This window comes from Anoplopoma fimbria, chromosome 15 (genome assembly GCF_027596085.1).
Source record: "Anoplopoma fimbria isolate UVic2021 breed Golden Eagle Sablefish chromosome 15, Afim_UVic_2022, whole genome shotgun sequence".
Lineage (NCBI taxonomy): Eukaryota > Metazoa > Chordata > Actinopteri > Perciformes > Anoplopomatidae > Anoplopoma > Anoplopoma fimbria.
This window is the reverse complement of record NC_072463.1, coordinates 4,498,387-4,514,770: the sequence shown is the minus strand read 5'-3', so window position 1 is coordinate 4,514,770 and position 16,384 is coordinate 4,498,387. Positions and strand designations below refer to the sequence as shown.

General features: G+C 42.7%; 1 protein-coding gene across 3 annotated transcripts in view; it reads right to left on the bottom strand.

Annotated features, from left to right (window-relative positions):
* The window catches only part of fgfr3 (fibroblast growth factor receptor 3), a 65,558-nt gene that overhangs the window by 35,114 nt on the left and 14,060 nt on the right, over window positions 1–16,384 (bottom strand). For 2 of the 3 annotated variants that reach the window (XM_054614462.1, XM_054614461.1), the window contains exons 2-3: window positions 8,887–9,150; window positions 5,169–5,234 (exon numbers count right to left, since the gene is read on the bottom strand). In XM_054614462.1, coding sequence (XP_054470437.1) covers window positions 5,169–5,234; window positions 8,887–9,150 — 330 coding nt within the window. The remainder of the gene's footprint in view (window positions 1–5,168; window positions 5,235–8,886; window positions 9,151–16,384) is intronic. The other variant, XM_054614463.1, reaches the window with a different exon arrangement.

Sequence of the window (16,384 nt, the reverse complement as noted above, 5' to 3'; positions counted from 1 at the left end):
CGGGAGCACAGCAGAGCACAGATTAGGCTCTGTTAACATTCCTCCCCCCACCCACACCACACACACACACACACACACACACACACACACACACACACACACACACACACACTGTCCTTTCAGAGTGTGTACACTGCTTTCCACGTTGCAAGAAAGTATTCACTTTAATAACTTGTATATTGCGTGAGGGTGAACTTTTATTTGCTCTTAATGGAGACAAAGACCCTCTTATGATCTATCCAGGCATGTTTAACCAAACATCTTGACAGTTTACTTTGCCTATTTTGGATGTGAATTCTGATTTATATTGATACGGCCTTTTTTCAAAACAGATTGCATGAGAGATTTCCCCTTTATACATGACACGGCCGAAACTGACTTGAACCGACTTTGTGCTGTTTTTGCAACCCGTGTGGTTTCCTTTGAGCTGCCTCTCAGAATAGAAGCGTCAACCTCACAGTTTGATCAATAACAGACTGTATTTACCAGACGGCAACCTCCGGTTCTGAGCAGTGAAGTCAATGCGGAAGTGTCCTAAAAACCTGCATTCTTTTTAATGTCCATCAGGGGGCGACTCCTCTGGTTGTATAGAAGTCTATGAGAAAATGACTCTACTTCTCTCTTGATTTATTCCCTCAGTAAACACTGTAAACATGAGTTTATGGTCTCAATCTCTAGTTTCAAGTCTTCTTCAATACAGCATGATGTTCATTTAGTAAATTATGCTCCATTTAAAGTCAAACAGACCATAAAGCAGGGTATGATTTAGGGAGTGGGGCTAACTTGTGATTGACAGGTCACTACTGCAAGCCATAAACAACGTCCCTACATCACTCCTCCGCCGTCCAAATATGGTCACTTCTGTTCACTGGCTGCAAAAAGCCTAGATGACGACGGCCAAAATCCAAGATGGCGACGGCCAAAAAAGCCGAACTGGAGATTTTAAAACGGCAGTCAACAAACCAATGAGTGACATCACAAAGACCACGTCCACTTCTTCAGAGACAACAAACACAACTGCTCTTCGAATTAAAAAAAAAAAAACACAAATCTGGCGTCAATGTTACAAATTGGTGGATATTATGATTTTGGGCGCAGGTGTCTATTTTCTCTGCCTTTCTTCCCAGAAGGCCTTGGGAGACAGCTGAGTGACTTCTGGAGGCTGGTGGAGAGTGAGCTCATGTCTCTCTGTCTGTCTCTGCTCTGAGATCAGTCAGCTGTGGCCAGCAGCATCATTTCAACTGAGTGACTCAAATCTTCTCTTTTGTTGCGCGGCCTTTTCTCTTCTCTCACTCTTCTGTCTCGCTGTCAATCAGGGAATGTTTTCCACCCCCTCCCCATCTCCCTCATTAGTAGTCTCTTTCGCCACGTCTCTATTATCGTCCTCTCTGCATGTGGACGTGGACGCTCTTCCACTCACCGTCTGGGACTCTCCGTCTGGCTGCGTGGCTCGTCACATGGCTCCTTCCTGCTCATGGCCGGCTAATTAGCGGTGGCTTAGCGGACATTAAGCAGCGATAGGGGTTTAACGTTTCTGGGCTAATCCCTCTCCTTTTTGGCCAGGAAATCGGAGCCTCCTATGTCATGAGGTAGACTTACATCCAGAGATTAAGTCTGGCAGTTCGAGGCTATTTACCGGCATTCAGGATGTCTGCAGTAAGCCGCTGCCACCGCTGCCACTTCGGCCCCGTTTAGAAAACACTTCAGGCTTTCACCGCCAAGTGAAGCCGCGCATTCAAACACATTCAGGTTTTTTTTTTTTACATCCTCAGAGTTTCGGTACAAAGACGGCAACAGGAAACTTTCTGTCGCCTGTTCTGCTGCTTTCTTCTGTAATCTCTCCGGATAAGAGCATCAGCTACATGCCTTAAAGTAAAAAGGCAATACTGTATGAATACAAACATTCTTAATTCTTTTAATTCCAACATCCGAAAGCCAGCAGAATGCGGGGATTAAATATTGAAAGTGAGCCAAGACAAAGAATATTAACATTCCTGTGCTCATTACATTTTTTATTGCTACTATAAGATCAGAAATAACAGCGATTATTTATTTTGTATTAAATGAGAGGATTATTATAAATTAGGAGGTGATTACTTGATCTCTAACTGGGCCTTTGCTTGTATTCTTCCAAGCACAACTCTTAATATGAGTTGTTACCTGTTTTTTGACAGCCTGTCTTTCTCAAAGCTCCCTTTGCATGCTGTCATCAGCAGCAACTACCTCATTAAAATACAGATTTATTTCCTGTGTTCCAACAGAGAGGAACTCCTTAAAACTTTAAAAAAAATAGCAGAGAAAAGGGAAAAACAGCAACTTGCCAGAACTCTTTATAACTTAAATGGTAATCTGTTTATTAGTTGTTGTAAAAAATATATGCAATGACGTCTTAATTAACAGCTCCTTTGCTTTCATTTTGAAAGGAGGGAGATGACAGGAAATGAGGGAGAGATCAAGACAATAAAGGGGACATATCTAAAAGTCCTTTTACAGTCCTCCATGAAGTTCATGATGTCCATCATTTCGCATTCTCTCTCACCATGTCATGTCTGTAGCTGGATCAAAGTAGACTTGGTGAAACGTTGATGGAGACCATGTGGCGTTTGGGCTGTTTGGGCCAAACGCAGCGTGAGCCACTGTCACTGTCTCTGCGTTCATTTTTTTTTTAAAGTCGAGTCGTGACGACAGAGCTTTGTAGCTTAGCTCTCAAAAAGGCTTTGATTTTGGTTGGACGACCGCCTGTCGCGCCGCCACCGAACCGGTTCCACATTTCGCCTCTGGCACCGATTCTAGTCGAGCAGTTAAGGTGACTGGGATTCTGTTCAAGATATGATGGGCTGTCTGACACTGCTGGCATGTTTTTTGGGGGGCTGTTTTTTCACTGACGACTGCAGTCAGATGTCAAGATGCAAAGTCGTCTAATCGATTCCTTCTTCTCTGAACTATCGTGAGCCGTCAAAGTATGCAAACTGTTACAAAAATGTGTGGAAAGTTTGTAATGGTGTAAACATATATCTCTCTCTTTCTGCAGGTTTCTCTGATTCTGCCTCAGATTGTCTCCCTCGCTTCACGTCATCTCCTCCTCTCTCACATTATTTCCATCATTTTTTCCCTCTTTTTTTTGTCCTTGTCTGACTGTCTAAATCTTCACCTTCCTCTGTTTCCCTCCGCACGCTACAACAAAGGCAGCGCTGCGTTTGCGTCTGGCTGGTCGAGAGCCCGTCGAGAGGTTTGGAGACGCTCTCCGTCTCCTCGGAGTCGTGCTAGCTGCCAGAACAGAACGTGTAAAAGCACGCGCAGAAGCCAGAAGCCAGAAGCCAGAAGCCATCCCTCATCGTTTCTTTGTTCACCTGCACTTGAACTCCGCACGTCTCCGAAATGCCAAAACATCTCACAACACAACAGAGGGTGTGTTACCTGCCGGGTAAAAAACACCGGCTTTTGATCTGTGCGACGGTGGCATTTAGCTCGGTGCTCTGGGGAGAAGCTTTGCCAGACAGCGTGCGGTTATGAGAGCCATATAATTCCAATTACAGATATAGAAAACTCAGAACACGCTCGGAGAAATCTAATCAGTTGCATCAATCCAATGATATTTGCCAATAAAAACTCCTTTAGAAGCAACTCCTGTGGTTCCAACAGACAGCATATTTTATCACGGTGACAAGTGAAGCTCTAAAATGCTGGTTAACTGCATTTTGCACAAAACACGACCTGTTTGTCATGTAATAAGGTTTGCTAATAATTCAGAGTTTGTGACACAAGAGTACCTCGAGTATCTGGAAGATATAGTGACTTGATAAGGAGTCTTCAGCTATGTAAGAACCATGTGGAGGCAAGTTTCCTGTCTGTTTGAAACAAAATACGTATTATTTAAACCGTCCATCAACGTTCAAGTTGTTTCATAAAATGAAATTACAGTGAAGTAAACAAAAAAGTTACGTATAAATGAGGTTTTTACGTTTGTTAAAGTCACTCGTTTTGCACTGCAGTCGTTCCTCGTGCCATTGTTTAGTCATTAATATATTGTGTATGATGTTTGCACTTTTCATAACTAATCATAGTTTCCAAATTTATGCACCCTATATCTAGAAGAAACTTCAAGAAACTTTATTAGAATTATTAATTTCTCACACTGCACTGCAACTTTTATTCTTGTATGTCATACCAATCTTATTAAATTTTATCTTGGTTATATTTTCTAATTGCTTGCCTCGTTAATGACTGTTTTAAATGCATTTAAATCTTTTTTAGTAATGTGTTTCTTTTGCACGCACTTGCAATGCATTACATGAAGCGCTTTGAATTGCTGAAATGTCTTTTACAAATAAACTCGCCTTGCCCTGAAAGCTGATAAAAAGCACAAACTGAACATTTGGAGTAAAAGGAACAACTGTGGTTGAGTTATAGTAATGATTACTCCAGTAAATTGTTCCACACAACCTTTTATATTAATATAGCCCCGATAAAGATACGTTTTATAGCCTTAGTCTAAACTCTTTTGCAATGGAAGAGAAATAAAGTAGTAGAAAAATGTAACACCATCTAAACACAGCTGTATCTTCTTCTTCCTCACGCTGACCCTCCTCAGCAGCGAACAGCTCCGAGTCCGTTCAGCGGTCTGTGTGGCAGCAGGTGCTGCTCATTAAGCTTAACGACGTAGTTCATGCCGCCTTAATGGAAGTCAGGTTGTATTTATAACGTGTGGATTCAGGAACACATTAAGGCTCGGTGTTAAGGTGCTAAAAATACTGCTGCTAGCGGATAAAAAACAAAACACTGGAGGTTGCTTTGTTCACTTATCAGAGTGTGGTCAAAGCAAAAAAAATGCTTAAATTACAAAACAAAATTCCAATAAAAAAGAAAAATGCACTGATGAAGTTGACAAATGAGAACATGAGCCCACATTTAAAGGGGAAGTTAGGGAGCTGCAACTATGATTTGGGCTGGTGAGACTGCATTTTGGTGGTTTGTTAGTAAAAATCATTGTTAATATGAAAAATGTTTTCAGATTTTAGTTCCTTCCTGTTTCCAGTTGTTTCCCTTCCACTTCATTTTTAATAGAATGTCTTTGCTTTTCAGGTTACTGGCCTTGTAGGATCATTTCACACAATTCTGCATATCATTACTTGAACATTTTGTTGAAAAAAAAGTAATTAAGAATTCACCATTTCCATTACCTGCATCTTCTGGATCTTCGTCATAATCTTCATCATCACCGGACGACAGAGAATCTTCGGAGAAAAGACAAAACAGAGTGGAATAAATATTTGAACAAATCTTATTTTGCATCTGTACTCTGTTCGCCTGGACAACTTGAACTTGGTCAGCCATCTGATAAGAAAGACGAACATCTGGGAAGCTTGTAGAATTGATTCTGTGCAAGACAAGAGGAAAATAAAACAAAGCAGGGACGCTGTGCACCAGCAGAGATTTAATGGTGTGTGTTCACCAACGAGTATGATTATACACACACATATACACACACACACATATGCATGAATGCATCTTGAAACTGACTCAATGAGAAACTCATGAATGAGTCTACAGTTCTCTGCTCGAAAAGTACAACCAAAACATTTCCACAGACGTTATAGAAACGAGAGTCATTAGTTCTCGTGTGCAGACAAACACACACACACAGAACTTTTTCCATCTTTGCGACGCTAACCCCTGCTACTAGTTAGCGTGTCGGATTGGCGGCTAATTACCCTACAGCCGCAGATAGGGCTGTTCATAATCGCCGTGTCACACATTTTCACGGCTGCGTTGTAATTGTTTTCGATCTGACCTCGAGGTTTTCTGGTTCAGCCCCAAAGGTCTGGTTAATGAGAGCCAGCTGTTACCGCGACAACCCCCGCGAGCTAAAATAAAACCGCTCCTGAAACTCCCGACCAGCAGGTTTTAGGTTCTATGTGTTTGACACCTCGGCCAGTCGACCGCTGTGGAGCAGCTCAGCAGAGAGACGCTGGTTTGACTCATGTCCCATAACAGAACAGTTTGGATAAACTCCATCACTGTCAAAATAAAGCTTACAATAGAGTGATTATGAAAGCAGAGAAATCAGAGAAAAGAGCCTCTGTGAAGCTGCACTTAATGCTAGCATGCTCACAATTACAACGTGCTAATGTTTAGTAGGCAACACGTTAGCTGTCTTTGTTTAGCTTGTTGATATGCAAACATTCTCTAATTAGCACTAAACACATACACAGGTTTTGAACAAACCCCAGATTTACCACATTAGCTTAACCAAACTTTTTTGGGACGTGAAAACAAAGACGAACGCGTTCAAAGCCTCAATTACAACCATGTGCTGCACCAAAAAACAGCAAGAGTCTACAGTTAAAGGTCTTAGACAGTACCTGAATCAGCAGATATTACAATTTCAACATAGGAAATTAACGAGAAAAAACGATTTATTTCATTTGGCAAAAAAGTACTTTCCAGTGGACCTTGTGTTAGTTTGGTCAAACAAAACCTTCAAGCTCCATCAATTTAACTTGTTATGTTTAAGCTTCTCAATAAGCTATTCAGCTAATATGGTGGATCTGTGGATTCACAGCCTATATAACCTGTTGCTTTACTTTATAGGAACAAATAGATCATTTGTTGAGTAAAATAGGAAGAATGTTTAAAGATTGTGAAAACAAGACTCATGAAAAGGTTATTCTCCAATCAAGTGGAGTAATAAACACTAAGAACAAAGACAAGGCTGTTTCATCTGGCCCAATATACATGGAAACAATTATCTTAGCACACTATTTGTTTTTGCTAAAAATGTATCTACACCCATATATATATATATATATATTGCGTCTTTTTTCCCCAAGTAGCTCATTTTTATACATTTGGTGTTGCTGATAACTTCTTTCACCTCCTCACATTACACCCTCCTGCTTCCACATGTGTACGGTGTGTGTGTGTGTGTGTGTGTGTGTGTGTGTGTGTGTGTGTGTGTGTGTGTGTGTGTGTGTGTGTGTGTGTGTGTGTGTGTGTGTACGAGCCGCCCGCTCTCCCCGCTGTCTGGACGCCGTCCAGGTGCTAAATCTGATACCACTCCTAAATATCTGACACCTTACTCAAATATTTGAGTTAAAAAAACACAATAGCCCATGTGTGTTTTAGATGGAGCTGAGGCTCTGTGTTGAAAGTAGATTAGAGAACAGGATATTGCTGCCACATACTGTAAAACATGAGACTTCTCATGTAATTTAAACATGTACTGAGTGCTAAAATGATATTAAAATGACTGACAATGGGCTGCGATGAATTCCCTTCCTGTGTGGTTTTAGTCCTGAGACATGCTGAGCTGGAAGCAAATGCAGTTATCCCACCTCATCGCAACGGGAAATATATATATATATGTATATATATATACATATATATATATGTTTTCACTTGTTTTAAGGGGAAAAAATCTGATTTTAAAGCCGAACATTCTTCCTTCTGAATCATTGATGTGGGGAGTGTGTTTGCGTGTATCGTTTTTCAGTCTGGCGATGATACGTGGTTCCAGGAGGAGAAGCTGTCCACCTCTGATCAGTCCTGGAAAAGGCCATTTTCTCCCAGGCTTGCAGCCAAACACTTACATCTGTGTGTTTGTGTGTGTGTGTGTGTGTGTGTGTGTGTGTGTGTGTGTGAGGAGGTGGGGGTGAGTTTGCGAGGAGGCGAACTCTCTCATTTCTTGCCACCCCATCTGTTTTCAATGATGAAATGTTTCGAGCTAATTGCTTTCTAATTAGTTGTCAATAACGGGCTCAGCTGGTGTCCATGAGTTTTACAGGAAAAAAACAAAAAACCCCGCCAGACTTTTTAAGCTACTGCTCTCTCCCTTCTGACCCCCAAACCCACTCTCCTCCCCCTCCTTCACCTCCTCCCCTCCCGCATTCCTATTAGAGCTCTGTTTGCATCACACACTGGCTTAAGACGTTACTCATCTTCCTCATATATGATAATGAATTTCACCTTTGATTCTGCATCAGGAGGAGGATCTGTGTGAAACTTGGCTGGGTGTTAGCCGGTGAAAGTAAGTGTGTGTGTATGTGTGTGTGTGTGTGTGTGTGTGTGTGTGTGTGTGTGTGTGTTTGTGTGTGTGTGTGTGCAGCTTGGCAGGAAGCTAACCGGTGGCTGAAACTGAGCCGAAGGAGAAAATAATAGACCTTTCTCTCCTGAGTGAAATTTTCACTGTTTTTCTACGAACCGTTATGAAAAGCTGTCATGTCACGACATCACTGCTGTAGCTGGTCTACTATGTGTATTGATAGGAAATACTTTGATTCTTTAGGGTCTGTTTTCTGAGAGCTCCACATGGTGCAGCCAAAGTGCCTGTTTCCATTGGAGCTCTGCTACCGAATCAAGTATCTTAAAAAAATGAGGGCGTCCTTGGTGTTGTGTCATATTTAAAGGGAAATATTCCAACTTTTTCAATATTTTCATTGCTTGGCAACAATATATATTTCTCTAGTTAACTCACTTTTTTAAGTACTATAGTAGGACTTTAAGAGGTGAAGAGGTGGAGTAGAGTAAATAGAAATGACAAATAAAAAAATAAGAAAATAGGTGTGAATGACCACAACCAAAAGAGGTCTTTGGGCATACATTCATAAATAAGCACAAAAAAGTATTAGGCTGATAGGTCCATTAGTGTTATAGATTAGCCGTGGACAGACAGACGGATTCACACACGCACGCACCCACAACCAATAGCATGATCTCGCCAGATGATTACTGGTCTAACACGCAACCCATTCCAGCCTCCCGTCCAATGTCTTGCTGTTATGCTGATTGACTACACAGAGCTTTACGATCATTTCTTCCAGAAATATAACATTATTTTTGCAAAAATGAAAACCTACAGATCTAAAATCCACCCCGTGTTGCTCTCACCTGTCACCCGGATGGTGTAGTTGCTGAGCAGCGCGTTGCTGTGGGCGAGCCGGCAGGAGTAGACGCCCGAGTCCTCGTACGACACGTTGATGATGCGCAGTATCCTCTGGCCCAGCCGAATCCGGTTGCTAGGCACCAGCCCGGCGCCGTCTTTGAACCAGGCGATGGGCTCTGAGTGGTCCTCCAGGTCACATGACATTTCCAGGGTGTCCCCCATGCCCAGGACATAGTCCTCCAGGAAGGCGGTCTCGCTGGACACAGAGTCTGTGCACAAAAAGAGAGGACACGGTTATTAGGTTTTAGGTTATTTCAAGACAAATCCAACTTATGAATGATTGCAATGACATTAAACCATCTTTGAATTCCTTTTTTTATTTTTTTTTGTAGGGCAAATTCAATATGTTCTCATTTATCAAGTAAAATGCCAAATATTCTCTAGTGCTGCTTCTTAAATGTGAAGGTTTGCTTCTTTCTAACTGCATGTTAGATACGTCTTTCGATTTACATCACAGTAAATTGAATACTTAATGCGGTTTGGACTTCAGGTTGGAAATTTGAGGACGTGAAGATGACATTTTATAAGCGAAATGATCAGTTTAAACAGCAGGCTAATCAATAATGGAATTCCTACTAGCAGCCTGCTGACATCAGGAAACAGCATAAGCTTTATATATTGAGGGAAAACCACGCAGGTTCTGTGACGTTTTGTTTCCTGTAAAATCAGAAATCCCTTTCTCCGCACAGGTATTGTAGAATTCAAAAATGAAAGGGTTTAAGATTTTGTATAAACACCTTGTTTCTTTTTCCACAGTGTATTTAAGAGGCAAACTGAGCCACAGATCATCTCAGTATAAGAAAATAACCCCCCCCCCCCCCTTCTTCTGAAACAAAGAGGCAGTGATGCAGAATTAACCGTCGACCCTCTGGCGAGCTATCAGCTAATCTGCCTCTGGAAATCAGAAAAGTGCAACTTTTCGAAGACGTAGACAGATCCAGAGGTTGTGTACATGGGAACAAGCCTCCCACCCCTCCGCTCCAACCCTCCCCGTCAAACACCAACTCGTTTACTCCAGGAGCTCGCTTGGTTGGAGCCGGAGGAAAAATCAACAATGTTTACTGGCTTTCGCTAAGGATGCCGGGCCTCCGCTGAGGATGGAGGAGAGATGGAGGACACGTCTGGATTAAACAAACAGAGGGTCCCCTTGTGTCTCCTCCATCAGAGGTGTCTCCTCTCATCCAGACCTCAATTACACATCTTCGCCGTCGGGGAGAGACAGAAAAAGCAACCTCACGCACCACTCTGGTCGCTCTGGGCAACCATTCAAGCGAAGGGCCTACGATGGACACAAACACACAGGGACACTTATAAGCACACATGCGTCACTTCTACATATGCAGGCGTGCAGCACAAACGCCCGCTGTGAAAGTCTTTTGACTGAGCTGTTTGGGCAACGGAGTACACAAACGCTCACCCATGGGAAAAGAGTGCACGAGGTGCGTTAAAGGCGTGATTTACGGAGGCAAACACACCCACTGTTGACCCGATGAAAGTCCTCTCTGACGAGCAGCGAACGTGAACGCGGCCCTTTTTTCTCTCAGACAGATTTGGAAATTGGAGTTGAGAGGCAAGTCTGGAACTCAGGAGCGGCCCAGACGAGACCGTCTTCACGAGGAATACATAATAGCTGCTCTAAATAATAGATGGGCTGTTGCCTGCTGTGCGGACGAACGCGATCCACGCAGACAGACAGACAGACAGACAGACAGACAGGCAGACAGACAGACAGACAGACAGACAGGCAGACAGACAGACAGACAGACAGACGTGGTGTTTATGTGTGAGAAGCAGCAGGTACCGCTGCCAGAGCTCCTTTGAAAACTTGTCGTCAGTCCTCCAAGATCAAACTACTGCGAGGATTTCTTTCTTCCAGGTCTTAAATAAAGTGGACTGAACAGATGAGTTGTGAGTCGTTTTTTTTCTCTCTCTTGTTCCACCCATTAAAAATCCTGGAGATGTTTAAGTCAATAATGTGCTTAACACTGCGCCGTTCTCTGCGTGGCCTCTGGCTTTGACAACGATATTTACAACACTCCTTTTTTTTCTTTTTTTTTAAAGCAGAAAAAAGAGCCCATTCAGCGGGACAAAAAAAAAAAACACTGAGACGTCGGCACATGGAGCATAAATCCAAACCCAGCATGTGTGTTACTTATGACCTCTGTGAAAGAGAAGGAGAAAATGGGTCTTAGAATATCTTCAGGTCTTAAAACATGGGGTTGGGGCTTCATGGGGTAGATATAATAATCTCCAGAGACTCGTAGCTCACTCCGGCTTTATGGAGCACCGGGCAGTTGAGCACGAGCTCCTCTGGCAGCTCTGAATGAGCAGCAGCAGACTTCCTGCTTTAAAGGTTTAGTTCGTTCCAAATTCAAAAACACATATTTTCTCACTTTAGCTTCAGTTTAGGTTTCAGTTGTATGTGCTGAGGCTTTTAATCTGTTATTTTTCCTCTACATTTACTCATGTAGTTAAAGCATTCTGTGTCCTCACAGCATGACAGCTTATTTAATTAGGATTTGTTAATAGCAAGGCAATGCATGTGTGTGTGTGTGATCCTGGAGTACTTTTGCTTTGATCCTATGAAAATACTTAAGAGTGAAGCGATTGTGCACTGCTTACATTGCCGGAGGCGAAACAAATGCAATTTACTTAGAGAATAGAACAAAACAAAAAGATTTATGCCTCATACATTAAAAAAAAAGCCTACTTTTTTGGGGGTCACAGTCAATGACAAAATATCTGCTTGAGCTTCAGATCCTGCACTTTGAAATGCAGATTTAAATATGGGAAAAAAGAAATGAGGTGCTTTGAATAAAAGTGGATTTTGGTTTGAAAGGCTTCACTTTTATGCCACTGTTCAACCTTTCAGGACAGATCCACCGGCTTCAGTGGAGACTGTGGCGTCCTCGCCGCAGCTTTCAAGTGGACGTCCTGTCATGTACGACCGCAGGTTTGATCACAGTGACAAGAGACAGCTCTTTGAAATGTGGTCGTGCAAGAAAAATAGGCAAAGAGAGGAATTCCTAAATGGTAAGTGGCCACGTTAAGTTCCTGAAGAGAGAATTCCGGCTGCTGTGTGTCCAGCTGTGCAGAGTCGTGACAGTGGGAATGTGTGGAGCTGAGTGAGTGTGAACTTGAAATCAAACTGGGCCAGTTGGTCTCTTGTGGTTCTGTGGATCTGACAGAGTCCTGGAAACATGAGAACGAGGTCCACATTATGACCACAGGAAGTGCTCCAGAAACCCTTTAAGGAACTCAGGGTTTTTACCTGAAAGCAGGAAAAGCAGGAAGTGTTTTGGATCCGGATTTCTGTTAATATTTATGACGCTAAAACCACAGTTGAAGCTCCCAAACTAGTCTCACAACAGATTTTCATATTTCCTTTCCAACATCTCAAAGTCAATAACAAACAATGCATGCAATCTGTGGTGTTGCCACATGCACATTCATTTCTAATGTGTAGTCCATCTGATTAGACACATAGACACAGATAAAAACGAGTTTAGTTCCTGTGACTTTTTGATCAAAAAGGCTCATTTTTCACGTAGGTTTTGAGAAGCAGGTGGAAGTCTGGTACCAAGTAGCCAACAACAACCTTTTCTACCAGTGTTCACTATCTTTATGTTTCAAGATTTCCAGGCCAAAAATGTACAAATATTGAATGAAAACTCTTTCAGCATTTAGACCAACAGAGGAAGAAGTCTTTAGAAAGATTCTGGCTAAACTAAAGAGAAATGATACTGCCAAAAAAAACAATTGAATCAACAAACAAAAACATAAATCCATTAAAGGTTTTTGATTTGTCTAGCTCTTTTTCTTACATGTGGATTCATACGGAAAGAGCAAAGGAATTAGACGTGCCAGCAGTGGTTTGTGGGTATTCTATCATCGCTATGAACCAATCAGATTGCGTGATTTGAGCTATGGTTTATACATTTCTGTCATCCTACTTGAATTCTGTGTAACTGCACCGATGCCGTTCCTGTATGTATTCTGTTCTGTCTGGTTAAACGCACTAATACGAAGCCTTTGTCTTTTCAAAAATCTTTTGTGTTTACGTTCTTTGTTCTTGACGACCAACCTGTTTGATATCAAAGCGCTGCCGGCAGGAATCCGATCTGAAGCGATCCTGACACAGCAGATAAAGACTAAAGCTCAGCTGCAGCGTTCTGGTGCCGCTCATATCAGCACCGAGACATTCCCGCTGTTTTCCCGTCCGGTGTGGCATGTGTGAGCTATCGGCTGCCTGGTGTGTGTGTGTGTGTGTGTGTGTGTGTGTGTGTGTGTGTGTGTGTGTGTGTGTGTGTGTGTGTGTGTGTGAAGGGGTGTTTGGGGGGTGGGAGCACTCTCGCCGGAACCTAAGGGCCAGCTGGAAGCAATGTGTGATATGTACTCTTTGAGTGTGTGTGTAAATGTGATATGTACATGTGTGTGTACGTATGTATCTGCCATTGTAAACGAGGAACAGTGTGTGTGTGTGTGTGTGTGTGTGTGTGTGTGTGTGTGTGTGTGTGTGTGTGTGTGTGTGTGTGTGTGTGTGTGTGTGTGTGCAGTAAGGCTGGGCGGTCACTCCATAAATCAAGAGGCCCCCTGCCCTCCTGGCCCTTCTTACCCTCTCGGCTCAATATCATAACAAATAGCCCTTCAGAATAAAATAAAGTCTCTCTTTGAGATGCTGCCGCGTCGTACGTTAGCGCGCCGCGTACAGACTCCGTCTTCTCTGTCCGTCTGAAGAGGTTTATTTATCCTCCACAAACTTCTCCAGGGGCCGGCGGGCAGGCTGCGGCCCCGGGGATGAAAAGAGCTCTTTATGTGGGGAGCCTTTCCACGCCTGCCTCTCTAACACACACACACACACACACACACACACACTGAGGGACACACTGAGGGACAGGAAGTAGTGTAGACCCTACTGAGGAGGCGTCGCCATGGCGGCTGTCATATCAGGACACGGGAGGGAACACGGATGACGTTTAGCTCCACAATCACACTTACATGTACTTTGTCCAACTAACTTTGGATAAAAGCGTCTGCTAAATGACTGTAATGTAATGTAATGTAACATGTGTTAAAGTGGCAATAAACAGTTTTACTTGTTTACAACGCGGACTGACCGTCTGTCAACGCACATTAATATCAATAACTATGTTTCCAGATTTTTCCCTCATAATTGGAGCGGGATGCTTTATGCAAAATGATTTACATAACAGCTGTTAAGGGGAGACACTACAGGTGAATAGGGTTTATTCATTGTTGTATTACAAGTTTACTGAAATGTTATGTTTAAATATGCAAATCAGACACTATCTTATCAAATATGTGCTAGTTTGAATCAATTTCCATATCTGAACTTTGGGTTCACGCCAGGTTCCAAATTTCTTTTTTTTTTTTATGTAGTTGACATATTAGAGTCAGAAGCTTTTACAGAGGGAATTCTGGATATCTCTTGTATCAAAAAATACTGTCAACAGCCATTAAAAGTCTATTTTCACCTTGTTTTTAAGTTTTGTAAGTTTTCTGAAAAGTTTTTGTGTGAATTTATGAGAAATCTACAGAAAAGAAAAAAATAGATCAGTAGTAAAATAAACACATAAATGTGTATTTGGATGTCATATTTCCACTATGGGAGAAGCAGCAGATTCAAGATTGTTTTAAAAGGAGATTAAACATGTTTATTCTTTTCTTATGAACGCTTGACAGATTTCCTTCATTCAAATGTATGATTGTTTATTTTCTATAACTGCAGACTCTGCCAGGCAACAAAGGAGAACTCCACATTTAAGTTAAAATGAGACACTGTTGATGTACTTGATCCTTAAAAAGGAATGTTTTGTGTCCGGCTGTGTGCACGATGTGTCCTGATGCGTGTCCCTCTTCAGAGTGAGGAGGATATTCTCTGAAGCTCACATCCGTCAATAAACAACTAAATCGTGGCAGATTGATGAATTCATTTTCTGCTCTGGAGGATTTAAACTCTGGGTTTTATCTCTGCTGAAAACAATGAATCTGTGATTCTCCAGTAATACCAGATATCCTCATTTCTTTTTTTTTTTCTTTGCCGGTTTTGTATCTTTTAAACTTCTCCTTCATGGGTCTGCTTCTGAATAATGCCCTTTTGTTCGGCCGGGCTGCTTTGCATAAAGGAACATCCCTGCAGGTTCAAACAGGCCCGCGAGAAGGATCATAAACTGTGAAAGATGACAAAACTCTTTATCTGTCAGTGAGCTTAACAGGTACTTTTATCGGTCGAAACGCAGAACCACATACCTTTCAAAAACCATATCTGCGTTTAAACCACTTTGGAAAGTGATGGATTCCAGATGAGCCAGGGAGACATTCATCTTCATCAAACTCCCTTTTTTTCCTTCTCCTCCTCCTCCTCCTCTCTACCACAGAGCTAATAATACAACAGGGCCATGTTTCCAACATGTGCAGAGCGAGCTGCTCCCAAACCAGTGGCAAATGTTTCAGCGACTAACAGCCCTGTTTATTGCAGGTAATTAGTTGTTTTGCTTCTACTGCTGAAAGAGAACGGACTCTACTTTTTCTTTTCAGAACGGGAGGAGAGCAAACGCTTTCCACATTTTCTGTGAGCACTAAACGGCCAATCGGTGTGCACGTGTGTGGCGCCGGGATGTGAACAGTGTGTCGGTGCACATGTGGGTCTATTTCATCTCTGTGAGTGTATTTCTGCGGTAAAAAGAGCTTATAGATATTTGGATCAAAATATCAGCTTTTTTAGCTTTTGTCTCCACATTCTCAGCAGTTAAATGGTTAAAAAATAAACTGTGAAAGTAGGGATGATCCTTTAAAGAAAATATAGCGACACGCGGACATCGATGTCCTTGGCAGCAGCCCGTCTGCTCTCCGTGTCCCGCCAACAGATTCTTTTACTTCTGCTTCCTATGCTGAAAAACTGGACCGGCTGCCAACCGCTTGGCACACTCACCATCACATGACCTTCAAACAGGATCTGTGGAACCCCCCCCCCCAACCCCCCACCCCCACCTCCATAAAGAGCACATTTCTCTTCCTCCATTTCACAGCTATGCCTATTGTACATCCTGCTCGTCCTGGAAAAGCTCCCTCTTCTTTTCTGCAGTGTGCAGTGAAACCCCCCCCCCCCCCCCCTAATCTCTGTTTAATATGGTTTGGCCGGATGTAAATACCTTCGGACAATGCCCTTAATCTGGGCCAGCCTGACAACCTCACACCGTTGCAGAGAAGCCTGCCAGCAGAAGATGGAGAGAAAAGAGGGATGGCTCGGCAGAGATCAAGGAGAAAAGAGGAGAGGGAGGGTTTTCCCCCAGCTTGTTGCCTCTATTCTTCTCCGAGCTCAGCCGCAGTTTATCAAAAGAGCCCCTTAAAATCAAGTTAAAGATAGACGTTGCCTCTAAACATCCCGCCCCGGCCTGTGCCAGCCTCCCTCCCCCGGCCTCC